The sequence below is a fragment of the Dipteris shenzhenensis genome, chromosome 16 (assembly GCF_047967505.1).
Source record: "Dipteris shenzhenensis isolate YYH24624 ecotype China chromosome 16, Dip_SZ_1.0, whole genome shotgun sequence".
In the NCBI taxonomy this organism is placed as follows: domain Eukaryota; kingdom Viridiplantae; phylum Streptophyta; class Polypodiopsida; order Gleicheniales; family Dipteridaceae; genus Dipteris; species Dipteris shenzhenensis.
In genome coordinates this window covers 9,257,555-9,278,491 of record NC_141611.1, presented here as the reverse complement: position 1 = coordinate 9,278,491, position 20,937 = coordinate 9,257,555, and the positions used below count along the sequence as shown (strand labels likewise).

Here is a 20,937-nt window from a genome sequence, read left to right as displayed (position 1 = left end):
GTCAACCTCTGGGAGGGAATTTGTGAGTCACCGCCAAAAAGCTTACTAGTGCTATCTACAAACACGTTCAATACACCAATCCGAGCCTCTCTTGCCTGAAGACCCATCCACAATGCGTGACCTGGAATAAGCTCACCCTGTGCAAATATCTTCAGGGTCACCACCTGGGATACCAAAATGCATATACCTCCACTCTTACAAATTGTTGTAGGATACCAAACCTCTAGGCCCCTCCCAAGGAGGAGATGGTCTCAGTGTGTAATGTATGTTCTAAGAACATGTGCTCTTGGATCAAGAGAAAGTCGTTTGGTCTACCTACAAGAGCCCGCTACAATTCTTGAGACAAATAATTTGGTATTGCAGTGGCTAACTACGTGCATGGTCATGAAGCCCATGCATGTTCCAACTCAACAATGTCAAGCTCATGGGAATGGGGTGGAAACAAACAAGTCTTGCCTATGCGTGGGAGTATGCTCTAGGAAACTGGATTTCAACGACTTCACCGAAGGTTTGGAGGGCGAGTAATCTGTATTTGTATGCTGACGGACTAGGGTTGCCACAAGCTCAATCCCTACTCTCCGTATCTAGCACTTCATGAAGGAAATATCTACGCTAAAGAGATTAGTGCACTACTAAAGCGTCCAATAGTGGGGCTGCATGAGTACAACCTCTGGTGGGAAGTGAATCACTACTACTTCAAAGGTCCACGCCCTATGGCCCCATCCACTCATCCACCATCATCTGGTATACTTGATGCTCCATCATCGCGTTGAAAAGCTTTGGGGTCCACTTCTCCACCCCGGTGGAGGCAAAGTGTAGAATTTGAATCGAGAGGGTGTGGGATCCTATTGCGCTAATGCCCCCTTTTCGAGGCTGCAAGATCAGAATGGTAAGTTCCAGGGGCATGGAGTATGTATCCAGGATTTTCAAATAGTTCCATGGTCCCAACCGCCAGAACTCTATCGGCAAAGGTCGTCGCATGCGGGGGCCTAAGGACTAAACATCTGCACCCCCCTTCCAGCGATATGAGATGAAGAAGCTAAATCCTATGTGCCCAAAGGACCAACCTAGTGCTAAGGAGCGGTCGATGAGGTGGTCTTTGCCTTTCTCTTGCTCCCAGATGAGGAGTTCCCTACAGGTCTGGGAGGGTTGCTCGATAAGAGGAGCGGGTGGAGGAGGCAAGGGGGGGAGGGTTTGAGGGGGACTTTGAGAGGAGGCATGCAGGTTCAGGCGGGGGCAAGGATGAGGGGTCCGGTGGGGGCGGGGGGGAGGCTGTGCAATAACTGTCACTCTCTGCCAAAGTCAAAGATTGTTGTGGCACTGGGACCTGAGGCCTCTTGGGATCCTTCTTTGAACTCCAAGAAGGGTGAGTGGGAGGGATGTGGTGGACATTCATGCTCTAGAAGCCTTTGGTGTCTACTCATGCTATTGCAAAGGATCCTATGGGCATAAAGTCTCGCCTCCAGAGGGCCTCAAGAATATCTTGAGGTTGAGGGCCCTCTATCCGGATCTCTAGATACTCCTATTTGGGGGCCTTCGACCTAATCTCATTATGCCTCTGCTACTGCTTGTGGTCGCCTCTTTCAATTGGCCTACGTTTGTTGATTCTTCTAGGCCCATTTACTCCATTTTTTCTTCCCCACCTTAGTCCACCTCCCTTGGAAGGCTCAACATAGGGGGTCTAGGACTCTGGCTACTGTTTATGAGAATGTTGACATGTTTGCCTGGGTGGCCACCGAGTCCCAGCCTCTCGAGTGTCATTATGTTGTCCCTGTGTCTCTTGTGGGGAGGGATGGGCTCTGCTCACACCTCTTGTACAATCCCAAGCTGGGTGCCCCTTCTGTTTGCACCTCAAACACTAGCATGGCAATTTGGAGACCTTCAATCTATGTCCAAGAGTGCCCCCTCTAGAGTCTCCAAGTGAATCACCTTCGGGAGGGTGTCCAGGCTCTCTACCATCAATCAGAGATGGGGAACCTCGTCATCTATCACAATAGACACCTTCGACTCCGAAGGGTACTCTAGAACTGTACCGATGCCCACTCGATAGAAGGGAGGATATACCTACACGCCCTCAAAAGCCTCAAGAAGCAGAGCGTCTGTCACTAGAAAAGCGGTGAACATGGTGAGTCAAGTCCATGTCCTCCACCATAAATCTGTGATACCAAGGGATGAGATGCACCAAATGTGGGCCTAGGAGAATAAGGATCCTCTTCACAAGAGCTAGAGCAATATCCGAGGGGCCAAGATGAAGGAGAAACACACCTCATCCATAGATGGTGACCTCTTGGATGTGGTCATCGTTTAATGCCAAGCTAGCTTGGATCTAGTCTCTGATCTATCTCCTTAAAGGAGTAAGGCCAACTATCCTGCCAGCAACTACCCTCTCTTATAGAAGGTTCATTGCTTATTGTACTTGTTGTTTATTAGTTGGTGAGAGGAGAACTTTGATAGTTGGGGGAGTCGAGGGTGCTGCCATAGATCCCCTCTAGCCAGACCAAAGGTCACCACCAAAACTCCAATAATCGAAGAAAACAAGAAAGCTGCATCATTTGTTGAGAAAAGAATCAAGGAACTAGGAGAGGTAGGAGGAAGGAAAGCTTCGGGTAGGAATTGCTACCACACGTTCCTAGTAAGAGCAAGAAAGAAACTCCACCAAAAAGAGAGGTTCACCACACACCCATATGCCAACCAAGACAAGGAAGTATCTACTAAATCATTGAAAGAAGTGATATAAGATCCTTGATTTAGAGGGGAAGGAAGATGCCGAGGTGGTGTAGCCCCCGAGTACTTCCAAAGTTTGCCCTCCTTTGAGGAGAGCTAGGAGGTCACCCATGAAAGTGGCTAGGTTGGCTGAACTCTCGCTACCAACCCTACCAGGGGCTGACTGAGTGAAGTTGATTTGACGTCCAGTGAGCCATCTACATACCCTTCTTCAAGGCAGGATATTTAAGAAAGGCTGCCAATTTGCCTGTGAGCATCAAAAGCAAAGAGAGAAGGGGTCGCCTAATAGCACCCCCTCACCTTGCTCCCTTTGATGTAACCTTGCCTTTACAATGGGTTGATCATGGAGATGTGCACTTGGAACAAGGGCAAGTCATTGGCACCTAGCAGTAAAAGGGATGGTGGAAATGGCGGGCTGGCTAGACACAATGGACCAAGCCAATGCCATCAAAGGCTGGCTAAAGGCCCTTCGAGGGAACACTGAAGAGCGCCAAGTGCTTGCAGCTATTGTACCTAGATGGAGACTCTGTGGGGGGCTAGGAGCTACTATGCATCTCAAACAATGTGCCAACCAATAGGAGGGGAGGTTGCGAGATAACATGCCCCCACCATACTATCTCGTGGCATGTGCCATGCCCCCTCCGATGAGCTAAAGGCTGGGAGCATAGGAAAGGATCAGAGGGGAAGGGAGAGAGAGGGGGTGGTTCGAGTCTCCTGATCTTCAAGAGAGAAGTGATCCAAATTTTCTTTCTAAAGATATTGTTTTGAAATATAAGGAGCTCTACAAAAACTTTATCAACAAAGGCGAGGGTAACTAGCTACCTTTGGCAACCCTAGCAATCAATGTCACAATCACAAAGCTAAGGGGAACTAGCTACCTTTGGCAACGTTAGCAATCACAATTATCAAGCTTGAAGCTTCCTTCAAGCAAAGTGGTTAAAGTATTGTTGGTAATGGTGAGTTAGAAGATGACTTGATTATAGTAAGTGTGCCTAACTTTCTTTATTGTTCATCTAAATTTTAGCTTTACCTCTCCTTAACTATCACTAGATGAGGATGATGTTGACAGAGTTGTTGTGTCTTCGTTTGAACCACTCTAGATAATCACTTTATCATATCGATTTCCCTTTTAATGGTTTCCTTAGTATTTACTTGCACTAATTTAGTTGCCTCTCCAGGGTGTGATACACTAGCCTTGTCCCTTTTGGCATACTTATGAAGCTCTATATTATAGGCTTTAGCATGCAATCTTGTGATTGCATTCAAGGATACTGAAAATACCTGACCTCTCTCAATACTTAATAGGTTAAGGCTTGTGGCCTTAGGGTCAATGGTAGGCATTGATGGCCTACATATTAACAACCCTTATAAAGATGATCAGCCCCACAACGAGTGCACAATGGTGTTGGTTCATTAGATGAAGTTGTGGCTGGTGCGAGTTGGTTGTCCTTGTAGGGTCAATCCTTTAGATAATGATGTCCTTGGCATTTATAACAAGTGACTTGTTGATTAGCCACTCCCTTATATGGGCAATCATGGACCCTGATGTGAATAACAATGTATTAGTGGTTTCCATGTTGGATTATTCATGTCCCTTACTTTTTGAGAGATAAGAGCCATTTGATACACTAGAATATATTGGACATGTTGCACAATATAGTGGCTCAAAAAGCTAGACTAATTCCCATCCTTGTCATAAGGTGAATAGTCATTTCCATTGAGATCACGTTTGGGTTCTTCCCAGTCATAGGGTAGCTCTTCCACCAACACTTGATTCATGGGAGTTATTTGCAGTGGTGCTGGTTGACATCCCAATACTAGTAGGCAAACTAATGAGATATTTTGGGTCCTATACTACCCTTGATTGGTAGACATAGCTCCTTCCATTGCCAATTGTGCCTAATTGACCATGATGGGTGGTGTCAGTAAGGTCATTTGTGGCCTTGGTAGGTATGGGATGGCGAATCACGTTAGAATAACAACTTTGTAAAGTGTTGTGATTTCCCCAGTGTGAATAGTGACTATGGAAAAGTGTTAGGTTTACTCTAAGATGAGGGCACTCATTGGTACACTTTCTTCTTGTTGAGATGGGCTTGTCATATCCATACTTGAAGGTACAGCTTGTTGTAATTTTTCTTTCTCAACCTTAGGCATGTATTCATCCTCAACCATAATTGCCTTGGGCTGATACCAAGGTTCTTGCTCACTAAATTTGACATCATGACGCTCATATACTTATCTTGTAGTGGGATCGTAACATTTAGATCCTTTCCTCTCAGTGGGATATTTAAGAAACATGCATTTTATGGCTCTTGGCTCCATCTTCTTTCTTACTTCAATGGGCACATACACATAGCAAACATAGCCAAACACCTTCAAATATGCCAAGGTTGGCTTATACTTATAAAGGTGTCATCCCATGTATGGCATTCGTGGGAGTTTTGTTCATTATATACACCGATGTGTGCACTGCTTTGGCCCAATATGTCAAGGGCATATTGATTTCATCCAACATGGCCCTAGAATGTCTCCAATCACTCTATTTTTCCTTTCTACAAAGGCATTTTCTTGTGGGGTGTACCTACATGTAACCCATCTCTTTATGCCTTGACTATACAAGAACTCATCAAACTCATAAGACATGTACTCTCCACCATTATCCATGTGAAAGCATTTTATTTGAAAACCCAAGCTCCTTCTCAACCATTCTTTTGTATTAGCAAAAAGCGTTGAAAGCATCGCTCTTTGCTTTCAAAAAGTATACCCATACCATGCAACTAAAATCACCTATAAAGGTATAATATCTGGCATTTTGTTGTGGGGTGCACCTACATGTAACCCATCTCTTTATGCCTTGACCATACAAGAACTCATAAGACATGTACTCTCCACCATTATCCATGTGAAAGCATTTTATTTGACAACCCAAGCTCCTTCTCAACCATTCTTTTGTATCAGCAAAAAACTTTGAAAGCATCACTCTTTGCTTTCAAAAAGTATACCCACACCATGCAACTAAAATCACCTATAAAGGTAATATATTATCTTTCTCCTCCTGGGGTTACATTATCCGTAGGACCCTAAGATCGAAGTGTACTATTTTCAAAGGATATTTACTTTCTCTACCTCTGTTTGGAAATGGAAACCGTGTTTGCTTGGCAAATTGACATGCTGGGCATACATAGCTGAAATCCAAATGTCCAAAAATAGGCAACCCTTTCATAAGCTCTTTTGTTTGCATCTCCTTCAACATTCTATAATTGATATGGACAAGCCTTTCATGCCATAATTGAGCCTCTTGATCTTGTTTGTGGCCACTTTGTGCAAACATACCTTGTTGTAATGAAGGTGTTCTTGCATCTAAATCTCACTTGATAATCTTAGTCAACCATTTGGCCCACTAATGCAAGGTGCTTAGTAATGGTGGGAACATACAACACATCCCTCAAAGTGTTCTCGACAACATTTCTATCAACCAATGCAATGTTTCCAATATGTGTGATTTTATGCATGGTATCATCCCTCGTAGCCACAAACTTTCCATCCGACATCTTATCTTTATGAGTAAACCATTCACCATGGTAGGTTATATGATTGGTGGCACCCGAGTCAACAAACCAATCATCAGTTTGTGAGGGGGCTGACATACTGCCCATAACATGCTCCATGCTAAATAAATAAGCTCCATGACTTTGCTCATAATCATACTCCCTTTGGCCAACATAATTGTTATATTTATGCCTTCCACCACGTCCTCTACGGCTAGAATTTTGCTTGGCATAGCAATCTCTCTCATAATGATCGTATTCTCCACAAAAATGGCAATTTCAGCTTGTTGTACATGGTTGGCCCTTCCTTTACCATGGTTTGGGGCTCTCCCCTTCCTCTTTCCATGTGACCATGGCCTCTTGGCACAAATTCATTTGTGTCCATATTGTGTTCATGAGCATATGGGGCTCTCCCATGGCCTATCGGGGGTCCACTCCACCCTCTCAAATCACTTCTACCTCCCCTATGGTAGAATAGATTGTCTCTTCCAATACTACTTGACCCTTTGAGTCTAAGCTTCACTTCTTCCATCATGCATAAAGAGATCGGGTCTTCAAAATCACTCATAGTACCTCTCATAGATATAAATGTGTCCAAAGACTTATATTGAGGCCCCAATCCATTCAAGGTGATGGACACCAAGTCATCCTCCTCCTATTGCAGTTAATGGAAGCCAAATCCTCCGTGATTTGCCTAATTTTTGCAACATAATCTATAATACTCCTATTACCTCTCCACATTCCATGGAGTCTTTACTTAAGCTTAATTTTTCTTGCTTCAGTGCTTGTATCATATATTTGTTGAATTATATCCCAAGCTTCTTTTGGAGTCTTGGCCTTCTTGATATGTGAAATGAGAGTTTTTGAAGTGCATATTAATATCCATGCAACACTTTCCTTGACTTCTCGACCTATCCTATATGCTAATTTATTCTCATCCGATGGTCCTCCCATGGCAATTTGGGGCACTCATCTTCACCCATAATCAAATCCCATAATCCTTTGCCCATGAGGAGATTTCCCATGCAATAGGACCAAACACTATAATTGTCTTTGATGAGTTTCTCACCCACAATTTGTGTAACTTGAGAGGTTTCAAAAACCATGCTTGATTCCCAAGCTTTATGCATATAATTTCTTCCAAATTCAATTAAAAAACACCGAAAGTAATGGCACTTTTTTGAAATTTCTGCAACACAAATTCCACTCACTTCAAGTGAGGCAAATACATCCCAAATCTGAAATTTGCCCTTTGCCACAAGAGTTTAAACTTGCTCTATTTTGAGCATTCAAGAGCATCGATTTTTGGCATCCAATAGTCCACTTTTGGGCATAAACTTATGCATTTAGCATTGCATTCATTGCACTTTCCACTGTCTATAAATGCATATATCATGGCTTTAAAATGGCCCTCAAGAGCATCCCAAGCTTACACTTGTAATAGTTTGCCAATTTGAAATTCGTCCTACTTTATAAAGAATTAAACACCTTGAATATTGGGCGTTCACACCCTCATATGCATCCACAAACATGCATTTATTGTTTAGGCAATATCCAATCATCAACCGAGCATTCATGCTTTTGGTATCCATGCACTCTTTTTACCCCAAGGCACTATTTTCTTATTTGTTGTGTGACATTCTTGCAACAAATTGGACCCCCAATGGCAAAATCTTCCAATGTGCTACTCACGGGTATTATATTTCCCTTTACAAAGTGGAAATAAGGACAAATGAAGGATAGAACATAATGCAACTTTACTTGGTCATGTGACTTTTCTCCACTACTTAAAATTACTTGAGACAAACAAGAAAGGCCTATCTTGCAGCAGTCAAACCTACCTTCATTCACATTATTCTTAACCAAACCTTGCAACAAGGCATCAACTATGAATAGATCTCGTACCATCAATGGAGTGATGAGCCGTATCTAGGTAAATAAGCTCCTTATCTCTTGGTTTTATACGATACTCAATAAAGTTAAGTCCTCATTTCCCCCCTTGTTAACAAATTTTAGCTCAACTTGATCTACCGCTTCAAAAATGTGCCTCCAAAATAGTCTGTCATCCCATCATGCAAGACAATTAGCGAGATGGGCAACCACTTCACGAACTGACTTTGATGCTTCTACTCCACCTCCTCCAAGAAGATCCTCAACCTCTAGTGGTGAGGGTGAAAGGAAATGGCTATTTAGAAGGGGGATGCGAGAAAGCTCAGAAGATAGCTGAGCTCCAAAAAGAGACTTTGCTCGAGGAAGACCGTCGGAAGTCCCGAATAGTTGACAGGATTTAAGAACATTTAGATGAGTAATTGTCCCTTTTACATGTAAGACACAGACAAAGAAATGCTGAGCTTGCCAAGATTGCACCACAATTGGAATGTCGTCTTCATTACGGTGAGGGTTACCAATAGATTGTCCTAACAACTCAAGGAGAAGACCACCAACAACTTGCACAAGCACTTGGTTATGCAACTTCTTCATTCGCTCACCTATCAACTTGTTTTCATCCCTTAACACATTGCGGACATCTGGGTGAAGCCATTGTGCACTGGCTAAGCACTTATCGACGTGTGGGAGAAGAGCTTCAAAGTTCCTAAAAATCTTTGGCTTCCCAGCTTCTAGGGCTTCCTTGTGCTCCCTCAATTTTCTCAGCTATAGTTTTCCAAAGAAGAGGATTCTATAGATGGCATTGACACCACCAAGTTTAGTTGAAGCAAGGGCGCTATCCCTCCACTATCCATAGCTTTGCTTCGTGAGGCTTGCAAGTATTCTATGTGTTAGAACATTGCTGGTTCTTTGTTGTTGCTGCTAAATTGCCACTTGTGCCTTCTCTTTTACTACCTATCAGAATGCTTTTGATGCCCTTGTACTCCTTTCGTTTGTCAATCTATGTCTTGGTGTCTCCTTCACCTTCAAGTTCCAAACTCCAAGTTGCTGACAGTGGATGACCTCCTCAAGATTCTTCTTGGCCTTTGAATGGCTCTCACTTGGAGCTCTCTTGTGCTCTTATACCAAACTAAAAACACAAAAGGGGAGAAGAGATACAATAAAAATTGCTCAGGAAACACTCTCTTTCATTATGGGATGCACAGGAAGCTCACTGCCTTCTCACATTCATTTTCTTTTTACGTAATCCTCATTTACAAGAAGGTCCTTAAGCACACATACCTTAAACATGCCATGTCACCTTCACAATGCCACTATATATCCATCCATACATATAACATCTATACATCAACACCTTCACATGTCATTTCCAAGCTTGATAATTCGAATTCACATTAGGTCTAGTCAAAACTCAACAAACATGTGGATTTAGTGCTTAAGGAGGAGAAATCTAGGGAGAAACTTACATTTAATGTGTGGATTAGGGGTTGCTAGAGCATTGGCAAAGTGAGGATCTTCAAGTTTTTTTATTGTTTGAGCAATGCCTTGTTTGACTAAGCATAGTTTGTGTACCCATGATGGTCAATGTCCCAATCTCGAGCGTAATACACACAAAAAGTGAGATTACCATGCACATGTCTAAGAACCCTTTTGGCTGCATTTTAATGTCTGATTGTGGGACAATGCCAATGTCAAGCCTCGTAGAGCAGAAATAAATGAGGTTGCCCACTTATTATCTATAAAGTGTACCATCAAATTGTTCACTTGTGCCATACTTATTGATTGGAAGTTGACCAAACAGGAGACAGGAGTTAGCTCATACAAATTTGAGGAGCAAAACTTCATCAGACGTCAATTGAAAATATGAAGTCTTGAGTAATGTATGAAACCCAAACTGAAGTAATGATTAACCTAACTAAAGTTAGGGCACATAGCCATACCATTGTGATGTTCGTGTAAATCTCTGCTCAATGTTATGGAAATGTCTTAGTAGTACTTAGCGTACTTGGTTGCACAAATTCATCCATAGGAATATAGTAACCTATGGGGGTACAAATAAATAACAATATCATTTTAAGTCTTAAACTCTCCATCATATTATTATGTCATGAAGAGTTTTATTAGAAGTATATGCCTCATTAGATATGACACCTTAAGCAAAAAAAGACACAAGATATAATAGCCTTAGTAATAAACTTCAAAACAGAAATACTAGAACTAGCTGATAGAAGACTTTGTCCATAATGGAATTCACAGCGACTCCTTGGTGATTCATACAACCATTTGTAGAGTCTCTCGTGGATATGTCGCATCAACGGTGCAAAGACCAAGGAGGCGTATATGAATTACTTCTCTTGCACCTTGGCGAACAATCTATTAGAGGTGGTACAATCAATTCCCTATTTGTTAGTTTAGAGATTGGGAACATATGATTGAAGCCTTTCTTAAGCGTTTCAGACAAGAAATTAATGAAGAAGGTGTTTGAACCAAGCTTAGCAAGCCTAAGCGAATGAGGGAAAATCAATTCAGGAATTTGTCATCAGGATGCGAGCCCTTATTAATCAATTAAGCATGCATCCAAATGACAAGTCATTGTAGGTGGATATACAATCACCAAAAAATTGGCCAACCCTTTAGGGAAGGTGTTATCGATGGTTCATTTTAAAAGCTAAAATTATTTTATGGGATTTTATTTGGTCCGTTTTAAAAGCTAAAATTATTTTATGGGATTTTATTTAGTCAGTCAAGAGTGGAAAGCTATTCCACTAAACAAGTTGAATATATTCAAGAGGCCTGCCCGGGCAAATTGAAAGGGGAGAGAGAGGGAGTGTGTCTAATAAAGTGCATAGAGAAGGGGCACTCGAAAGGTGAAGAGAGAGCCACGCCAACTTGCTTTAATAGTTAGGACACTTCCACGCTTCAACAAATTTATATAGGACCATTTTTTCCCTATACGTATTCTCTTGACATTCCTCGCATTTCTGGTTTCGCGCACAGATCTCTCCAACCTCACCATGTTTTCTCTTCGATCGCGCTCCAAACATCTCTGGAGCGCTTCCAAGCTCGCCCTCGGCTTCCCTTCCCGTCCCAGCCAGGTCCCTTCCTCTTTCCTTTTCGAATTTTGCATTCCTTTCCGTTCGCTCTTGGCCTCCTTCGCTCTTCCTCGCACCTCACATGCACATCCTTTTCCGCATTTTGCGAAGAGCTTTAGGCAGGGCTTGCATTAGCTCGCTGGTTTGCCAGAGGGATCGAACATAACGCTGCAGTTCGAAACATGTAGCTCTTCGTTATCATGGAGGGAATGCCGCAAACCGATTGCGTGGTTTCTCGAACTTTTAATTGCATAAAACCGTTCATCACAAACGTTTATACTTCACGGTGTGCAAAGAGACCATCATTTGTTGCAAATGCTCATTGCTGAATGGAGAATTTCGTGTGGCCTAACACCGAAAACCTGACATTCAGCGACGGTTGCTCGATGAGGGATTTTTGACCAACTCATGTTTTGCCTCGCCTTTTGTACACACATAAATTTGAACTACATCCGTATTTCTGTCTCTCTTCTTTCATACGTCTTCTTAAGGAACGGCACACAACAAATGGCCACGTACTATGGCTGCTGGCATTGATTGCCAAAAGACACATATAAAACGTCTGTCAGCAACTATGATGTCTTCCTACTCGACATTTTTTGTCCTTCAACTGCTTGCCTTCTTCTTTGGCAGATATCAAACACAGAGGAGGAAAGGCTTAACTTTTTTCTCTCATTTCTTCTGCTCTTTTCACTTCCTATGGCAGCTGTACTTGGATCCCCTGCACCAGAATCCATCTACAAACTTTCAAGCTACATCCAGTTGCCCCTGTCTAAGTCGTTTGCTGTGAATATGTTATACCACTCCAGTATCCATATAGCTTTTTGCAGATTTCCCTGTGCAATTATGGATCTTGAGTAGATGTTAATTAAATAGGTAGATATACCATCATCCAATATTACTTTTATGCTCTACTTCCCCCCTCACAATTGTACACCTTATGTGTACATTATGTATCAACTTATTTCTTATTATGAATCAGCATGCAGACTTCTCATCCATGTGGTGGCAGGTGAATTATGTTAATTATTTGCATGTCTGCATTTTGCCAATCACCACATATTTTCTGAAACCATATTCATCATTCCGACATATAACTTTAGTTCCAATGGCTCTGAGAACATGCGCGATTGCAATGGCTAGCTCTTTCAGGCCAGTGTTAATCACAGACAAGTTTGTTGGTCATGAGGTCAAAATTGCAGTCTCTGTTCCTGTAGTCATCTAGATATAGTCTAATTGCAGTTTTCGTGTTTCACTCGGACAAGTGACGGAAATGCAGCAACTGTTCCATCTACAAAACTAGAATTTTCTATTGGACCTGTACCTATGTACTGCACCTGCATAGAGGTCTGATCCATGCTATGCATTGTGGAATTCCTTTACATAAGAGTTTTGGGAGCAGGGTATTTTATAAGAAGTTTGTGATGCTAAGTTTTAGAGTAAACTCGAGAGTCTAGCCTTTCTTACAAGGTATCAAACCCACTGTAGGACATGTACTTGGGTGCTGGGCTTTGCTACACTTATCACGGCCCCTTGCATTTTGTCCATTTTGTTCACAAATTATGATTGCCTTGTTTGTTTGGTTTTGCTTTGAATTGCTGTTTTCTAAATACTCATTGGGTGCATGTTGCACATCTGATCACATTCATAGTTTTATCTGTCAACCACATGTATCTGAAAAGTTGGTTCCCCTAGTACATTCTCCTTTGGATAGCTTTTTGTTATTTTCACAGAAACCGAGGTTTTGTAAAATTGAAACTATTCTGCTATTTTTCCCTCCGTTGCTCTCAAGAATGGGTATACGCCTTGAGAGCTTCAAGTTGAATACGAACAATTGGGACTCCTTAAGTATCAGATGCTGAGGTGGTCTGAGTTTCTGAATTTAGTCTTTAAGTTGTCAGGATCCAGGTGCTTTATGTTCTGTAAATACACATATCTAATAGATGGTTGGTTGAAATTATTCCTGGAATAGCTGCTGAAGAGCTTCAGATGTGGGAGAGGATGTCTTTGGGCATGTGCCTAAGAAGATGCATCTGAATTATGTTTAATGTGCTTTCATACCTGGTCAGGTTTTATGCTATAGGATCAAGAGTGAATTGCAGTCAATTTGAATGCCGATTTGTGGATAACTGAGGAGATTCTTTTCTCTGCAGGTTTTAGGGCCCAAAAGAAATTTGACGACGTCATATCCTTTAGTTGATCACACGTATGATGCAATTGTGGTTGGAGCGGGGGGGGCAGGTTTACGCGCAGCCATTGGACTTTCTGAACTTGGTTTCAATACAGCCTGCATCACAAAATTGTTCCCCACCCGGTCTCATACTGTTGCTGCACAGGTATAGAGAAGCCAGGCATGTGTGCTACTTGGGGTTTTGTTTATTGGGGTTTTCTCATTGTTTTGAACATAAATAAGTCTAAGTTACCATTTATAGGGTGGCATCAATGCAGCGTTGGGAAATATGACAGAGGATGATTGGAGATGGCACATGTATGATACAGTAAAAGGAAGTGATTGGCTAGGTGAGTTGTAATGTATACAAGTTGATTTATCATGTTTTCTAAATCATTGAAGATAATCACATAATTAAGTTGATTTTTTTTGTTACACCAAGCCAAACAGATTCCTACTCGTGCACCAGGACAATTGTGTGCCGTTAAAATGTTGTACAAGTAGACATAGAGCAGAAATGTGTATTACAACAAGGGACATAGAGCAGAAATGTGTATTACCACATATTTTGCATGTCTGCATTTTGCCAATCACCACATATTTTCTGCACTAAATCATTGTATAAAACTTGTGTTCAGAAAGGCTAAACCATCAGAATAGGAGAACCTGCAGGCTGCTTCTTTGCTTTGTCCAAAAGAGACAGAACTCCCATCTGACACCTTTTCTAACAACCTGGGGGTGACTGCCTAGAAGTGGATGTGTGATCTTGTCTACTTTAGCGCACATCACATACCCAGTTATATGGGTTCACAGGTCGAATGGAGATGTGCAATAGCATGAATGGCCCCGTCTCACTACGAGTAGTTATTAGATCCGAACTCTATTTAGGTGTTTGAGTCCTGTAATATATTAGTGTTTAACAAGTCATCCTCATCATTGAGGATTGTATCTGTAAATTGATCAAGCAGACACCAAGTGGAGTAAAGCAGGGATAGTTTGTGCTTTGTGGATTCTTTGTTTGGGAAATGGGAATTATGTTAGAAATGACCCAACAGAACTTTGTCTTGACAGCTGCCCACATGGCAGCTCATGTGCTGCCCATGTGGCAGCCCCAATATTTCCGGGTCTGCCTCCCTGATGCTCTCCTCATATAGGGCTTACAGATGGGGAGGTGACCATTCCAACAAATTATGCCTAACAATTCCCATTACCCAGGTGGAGTATTGGCAAGGGTAGTTTATCCTTTGTGGGGTCTTGGTTTGAGGAACAGAATTGTTTTGTCTTTTGTTCAATTCTGGTCGTGCCTAACAAATCTCGTCTAAGTTATTTTGTTATGCTTTTTAGGTGATCAGGATGCTATACAGTACATGTGCAGAGAAGCTCCCAAGGCTGTGATTGAGCTTGAGAACTATGGCCTTCCATTTTCTCGTACAGAGGAGGGAAAGATTTATCAGCGAGCTTTTGGTGGGCAGAGTCTAAATTTTGGGAAAGGTTTGTCTCAACTGCAAATCTTTCCTTAAAGCAACAGGGCTCAAGTTGGCTAAACACCTTGGAGACTCAACTTGCAGGGGAAATTTATATTGTCTGCTGAAATTCAATGTCAGAGATGGATCAAAGTTGGAGTGTTTAAATGCTAATTAATGTTTTTTATTATTTTCGGTGTTGGTGTCCAACTCCTATGTTTTGGATATCGCGCAGGTGGTCAGGCCTATAGATGTGCATGTGCCGCGGATCGAACTGGCCATGCTCTCCTTCATACATTATATGGGCAGGCTATGAAACACAATACCCAGTTTTTCGTTGAATATTTTGCCCTTGACCTGCTGATGGATGAGGATGGTAAGGGATTCATCTCCAATCACAGTACTTTATCTACACTTGGTTGTGATATTTCTAGGCTTCACGGAGATGCAATGCTATTTACTAACGGTTGGCTTTTTAAAAATTTGTGCACACTACTCCAGGAGTTGCTAGAAACAGTTTTGATATAATGAGTGTGCTTTGCTGTTTCCCATGCCGTACACAATTCAGGTTACAAAACAGGACAAATGGTTTCTGAAGCATTTTTACCTTGACCTACGAAAAAATAGATGTTGTGGCTTCCTCGCATTTGTGCTACGTTATCTGTACTTGGCCCTGATCTTTTTATGACTTTTTGGGAGCTGGAAGCTGAGTTGTGCATTCAACTGTAATCATTTTAATCATGATAGACAAAAGCAACGAAGGAGGCCTCTTAAATGGGTTTAAAGGACAAGCCAAAAACCTTCTGTGGGTGGTTGATAGGTAACTGAGGAGTGTTTTCTCAAGTGTGGGTCCTTCTTTCTCTTCTAGCAGGGGAACCTGTTGAATGGTTGGTTATATGAGCTATGCCTTCTGTGGGAAAACAGATGGAGAAAGGGTTCAATTTAGATGAGGGGACAAAGAGAGAAGAGGGAGCAGGAAGCAGTCTCTCTCTGTCTCTCTCTCACACACTTTTTTTTTGGGGTAAAAGAGATATTTTATTCAGAAAAAATGTACATTCATAGCTGTCCAAGGTGGGACAGCTACTACTCAAAACTAGAAACAGTAATAAAAGACTTCCAAACTGGGCCTGAGAAAGGTCTCTGTAGAAATGAGCATCTTGAAGAGACCGAAACAAAGAAGCTCGAAAATAGGGGAAGACATCCACGAAAGAGTGCTCACACACATTGTTTTGGTGAGATAAAGAGTGTGTGAGCATGCTTTTTTTTTGGTAAAAGAAATTGTGCATTCAAAAAGCATTTACATTCATAGCTGTGCCAGAGTAGGACAGCTACCACCTCCAACAGGGCCTGAGGAAGGTCTCCAATGGAATGAGCATCTTGTAGTAGAGACCTTCCTCAGTAGAGTGCGCACACACGCGCGCGTGCACGTACGCACGCTGTTTTTTGGGGTAAAAGGGTGCTCTCTCACACACACACACACTAACAAAAAAAGAATCTTTCATTATGAAGAACGTACATTCATAGCTGTCCAAAGTGGGACAGCTACTAATAAACTAGTAGAAGCTGAAAAGAAAACACATGATAGCTGCCCTAGTGAAGAACAGCTAATACAACAAAACTCAAAACAATGAAAGAACACTTCTTCCCATGTAATGTGTGTTGTGGAGGAAGCGATGCAGGGAGTAATGGAGGAAATGATAAATATCCACAGTGGATTGCCATAGGTCCGAGAGTTTGCTCACACATGCTTACGCGCACACAGACACACGCACGCGTGCGCACTTTTTTTGGGGGTAAAAGAACCTTCATTAAGAAGAATGTACCTTCATAGCTGTCCCAAAGTGAGATAGCTACTACTCATAAGCTAGAAGAAGCTGCAAAGAAAACACATGATATCTGCTCCAGCGAAGAACAGCTAGCACAACAAAACTAAAAACAGTGAATGAACGCTTCTAGCTAGGCTGCAGGAAGATCTCCCATGTAATGCCTGCCCTGAAGAGAGCGTTGCAGGGAGGAACGGAAGAAATGATAAATGTACACAGTGAAGTGGCCATAGATCTGAGAGTTACGGGCATGATATAAGGACCCCACTCACACACGCGCCCACCGACCCCCCCCCCCCCAACACACACACACACACACACACACACACACAGAGGCCTCGCGGGTCTATGAGCCAAAGTACAATGAAACTAGCTAGTCCGGTGATTAGCGGTAGATTTTTAATGCACAATCATATGCACTTCAGTCAAATTTTTGATCACTTTATTGAGAAAATGCTTTATGACCTCATATGATGTCTACTTGTATGCACGAGGCTCAGACAAAAACTGACTTGACTTTGCAAGGACAATTAAATCATGCGTTAGCATCAAGACATGCATAGAATAAAAGAGACAAGCAGCTGTCATAAAGTAAGAGACATGAAATAATCTTGCATGGACACATTTTCTGGGTTCTGAATTTGTGAAGGGAGATGGAGAGTTTGGGCCAATGCAGGTAAAGTCCCTGTGAGATGACCTGACTTTCCACATCTGCAATGACAAAATAAAAGCAAGTGAAGGACTCCAGAGATAGAGGACCAAAAGAGGTGGGGGTTTTGGGGGCTAATGTCAAGTTGGGACATGCTTTGTTCAATGTCTCGTCAATTTATGGGGTTTCCAACCTACTTTAGCTCATGTATACTTGCAGCTAGTTTTGAGTCTTTAGTGCCCCAGCATTCATATTATAGGCTTGAACTTTTGAAGGAAAATTCAGGGTATGAAATGAGTTTTTTTTGATTTACTTTCTATATTGATACTGCATATTGAGTTATATTGTGAACATGATCATTATCTTATGCCAGGATATGATGACTCCAGTTTTTTTTAAGACACTGGAATTTCTTCCTCCTAAAATGCATGGAAAAAATAAGACTACTTTAGCTCATGTTTACGTGCAGCTAGTTTTGAGTCTTTAGTGCCCAGCATTCATATTGTAGGCTTTAACTTTGAAGGAAAATTTAGGGTATGAAATGAGTTTTTTGGATTTATTTTCTATATCAATACTGCATATTCAGTTATATTGTGAACATGATCATTATCTTATGCCAGGATATCATGACTCCAGTTTTTTTAAAGACACTGGAATTTATTCCTCCTAAGACGCATGGGGAAAATAAGACTACAATTGCAGCTTTACCATGAATTGAAAATTTGGCACGTGTGGAACGTGTACTTTTTTGCACATGCTTAAAATCTGCCTCCTGAAACTACAGGTAAGTGTCAAGGAGTCATCGCTCTTAACATGGAGGATGGGACCTTACATCGGTTTCGGGGTAAATCGACAATTTTAGCCACAGGAGTAATTATACTTGGTCTCTCCTTGCAACAAATTTGCAACATTTCTCATGTGACGATCGTTTTCAGGATTGTATACCTTGTAAACATTCGCATGACTGGTTAAGCAGGGATATGGAAGGGCTTATTTTTCTGCAACTTCAGCTCACACATGCACAGGAGATGGAAATGCAATGGTCGCTCGTGCTGGCTTACCGCTGGAGGTTGTTTACTGCATAATTTAAAACTTCCTTGTTCCTGTGTATATGCTGAGATAGTGGTCTGTGTGACTGGCAATGCTTTATTTATTTGGAACATTGTTCGATGGAAGATTTGATATATATTTGTGGTCTTCTTGGGCTTCCCTCCCTCTAGAATTAAAGCGAAATCAAAATGCGCATAGCGAGGAACTTGACAAATAACTGATGTTTAGGGGGTGCTCATGAAGCAATAGAGAGTATTGTCGGTTTGTCTGTGTCTGCTCATGGTTTGAGAGCTTAGAATGTATAATATAGCTTGCTAATTGGTTAAGGAACCATATTGTTAAAGTCTATGGGGACATGAAAAGGGAAGACATTGCAATTCTGTCTCAAGGTTCTTTCAACTATGATCATGATGAGAATGATGATGTGTTGTCTTTCTGAGGTTTGCATCCTGCTTTGCCTGCTTTGCAGGATTTGGAATTTGTGCAATTTCACCCAACAGGAATTTACGGTGCAGGTTGCTTGATCACAGAAGGTAACTCATACACTTGGCCCTAATTTGGTTATCCTTGACCCTGAATGTAGTGAAAGCTTTTCAAAGTAGCGGTTCCACATCTCTGCTTCTATGGCTTAAATTTGTAAGATTGTGGAGCTTTAAAGGATTTGAAAGTAGGGCCCAATTGCTGCATATTGTGGATGAAATATCCAAGGGAGGTACTTCCTGGCTTGTATTGTAGTGTTAGGGTTAGTGTTCTTCAACAGAAGCAGTACATATATACGTGTTGGAAATTTTGCCTGCTGCATTAATGGCTCTGTTTGAGCCCAAAATATGTTGAAGTTGTGTTTCCATTATATGCGGAGAAAGTTTTCTTTCTTGATGGGAATGTTTGTGATACACCTAACATGTAATTTCACCCGTGTTCATTTGAAGTGTTGATTCATCTAAACAAATTTCAAGAAGCCCAAAAAAAAAACCTCGAATGCTTGTATAAGTCCTCGTGCATAGCGGAATTTTAGTGAAATAGAATTAAACTGCTCCAAGACATTGTTGGAAGCACTAAGAAAATACAATTGGATGCTTTATGTAGGGACCAATATGAGGCCCCTAACCTTCACTTGCACTCATACTTTAACTTAGAATCCAAAACCAAAAAAATACTTGAAGCCATTTTCAACTCTTTCTTAGAACTTTGATGAGTCGTTCTTATCCAGACTCTTTTAACTTTACTTGACTTCCCCAGGCTTTGGATCTCTGCATGAGTTCTTTATCTTCCGTATATAGTCTTTCCTGTCCATGCACACCTACTTGGAAAAAGACCACAAAAGATATGCAGCATGAAATATGCCAAACGGCTGTATGTGGGACTCATACCTAGTCACATAGCTCTTTCAATTGATGCCAACAACAACACGAGTCTCCAAGGTCATTTACATTCATGGGTTCCCATATTGCACCTAGCTGAGGCTAACCATGCTTATAAAATCATGCTACTGTGCACACTAACTGATGCTACAGGACTAACATAGAGCTGGGATTGAACAATGAAGTAGCTAACTGAGCTAACAGGGAGGTTGTACGAGGCAGAAGTAAATGGGAAACCTGGACCAAATGTAAGCCCAGAATATGTCCCTCCCAGAGTTGATTGTTCTAGAGACCCTTGGAAGGTGGTACACTTCGCCAACGAGTGGAGATATCTGGGCTACCAGGCCAGTGTCTCCGTGCAGACTGATGGGTCACCTAGCCAGAGATCGCCCTCGTGGCCATGGCCAAGTGTCTCCTCCCTCACCCCTACAGAGCAAGCAGAGTCAACAGGCCCGAGTCCAGCGCCCTCTCAGGCAGGAGCAGCAAGAGTCTCAGACCCCCTGGGTTACCCTCTCAGAAGGGGACTGGACCTAGGTGTAAAAGAAAAAGAAACCAAGCAAACAGGCCCGCAAGCGCCGCAGGCAGAGAGCCAAACGCGGAGAGAGGGAGTGGGTTGATCGAGAGGCCTTAGAGGAGTGACAACAGGAGCCACTTCCCTTAGCGATAGGGGCCACCACCCATCTAGACGATCCTCCTGTTTCGGAGGTTCAGCCTTCGCACTCACCCTTGCAACAGCAGCAGCGAGTCCAAGGAGCTCTAGATGTGGCGATGGCTGAAGTCACCCGACAACGGTTGCAGAGGAGCGATCAGCAGGGGGGCATGCGGTCGTCCTTATTCCTCCATACCCCTCCCCCTCCATACCCCTCCCCCTCTTCCTTTCCATCTCCCCCCCCCCCTCCAGGGTTCCCCCAAGCCTCCCTTGCTATGATCACTCGTTGTCGTCCTTATCCCTCCTCATCCCCCTCCAGACCCCTGCCCCTCTTCCTTTTCACCTCCCCCCCTCCCTCCTCCAGGGTTCCCCTCGCCCCCTTTCCCCCCCAGCTCCCTCTGCTATGATCACTCACTCTCATGCTCCGTCCCCCCTCTGTCCCCCGCGTCCCTACCCCCTCCTCCCTCGCTGCCCCCCTCTCCACCTCTGCAGCAAGTTCTTCCGCCTCAACACCCCTGCCA

At 42.6% G+C, this 20,937-nt stretch overlaps 1 protein-coding gene across 1 annotated transcript in view; it reads left to right on the top strand.

Annotated features, from left to right (window-relative positions):
- The first annotated feature begins 11,031 nt into the window (after nt 1–11,031).
- LOC147892518 (succinate dehydrogenase [ubiquinone] flavoprotein subunit, mitochondrial) overlaps nt 11,032–20,937 on the top strand; it is a 29,815-nt gene continuing 19,909 nt past the window's right edge. The window contains exons 1-8 of the mRNA XM_087387127.1: nt 11,032–11,254; nt 13,405–13,587; nt 13,684–13,771; nt 14,766–14,912; nt 15,120–15,260; nt 18,141–18,226; nt 18,333–18,425; nt 18,876–18,939. Coding sequence (XP_087243253.1) covers nt 11,174–11,254; nt 13,405–13,587; nt 13,684–13,771; nt 14,766–14,912; nt 15,120–15,260; nt 18,141–18,226; nt 18,333–18,425; nt 18,876–18,939 — 883 coding nt within the window. The 5' untranslated portion in view covers nt 11,032–11,173. The remainder of the gene's footprint in view (nt 11,255–13,404; nt 13,588–13,683; nt 13,772–14,765; nt 14,913–15,119; nt 15,261–18,140; nt 18,227–18,332; nt 18,426–18,875; nt 18,940–20,937) is intronic.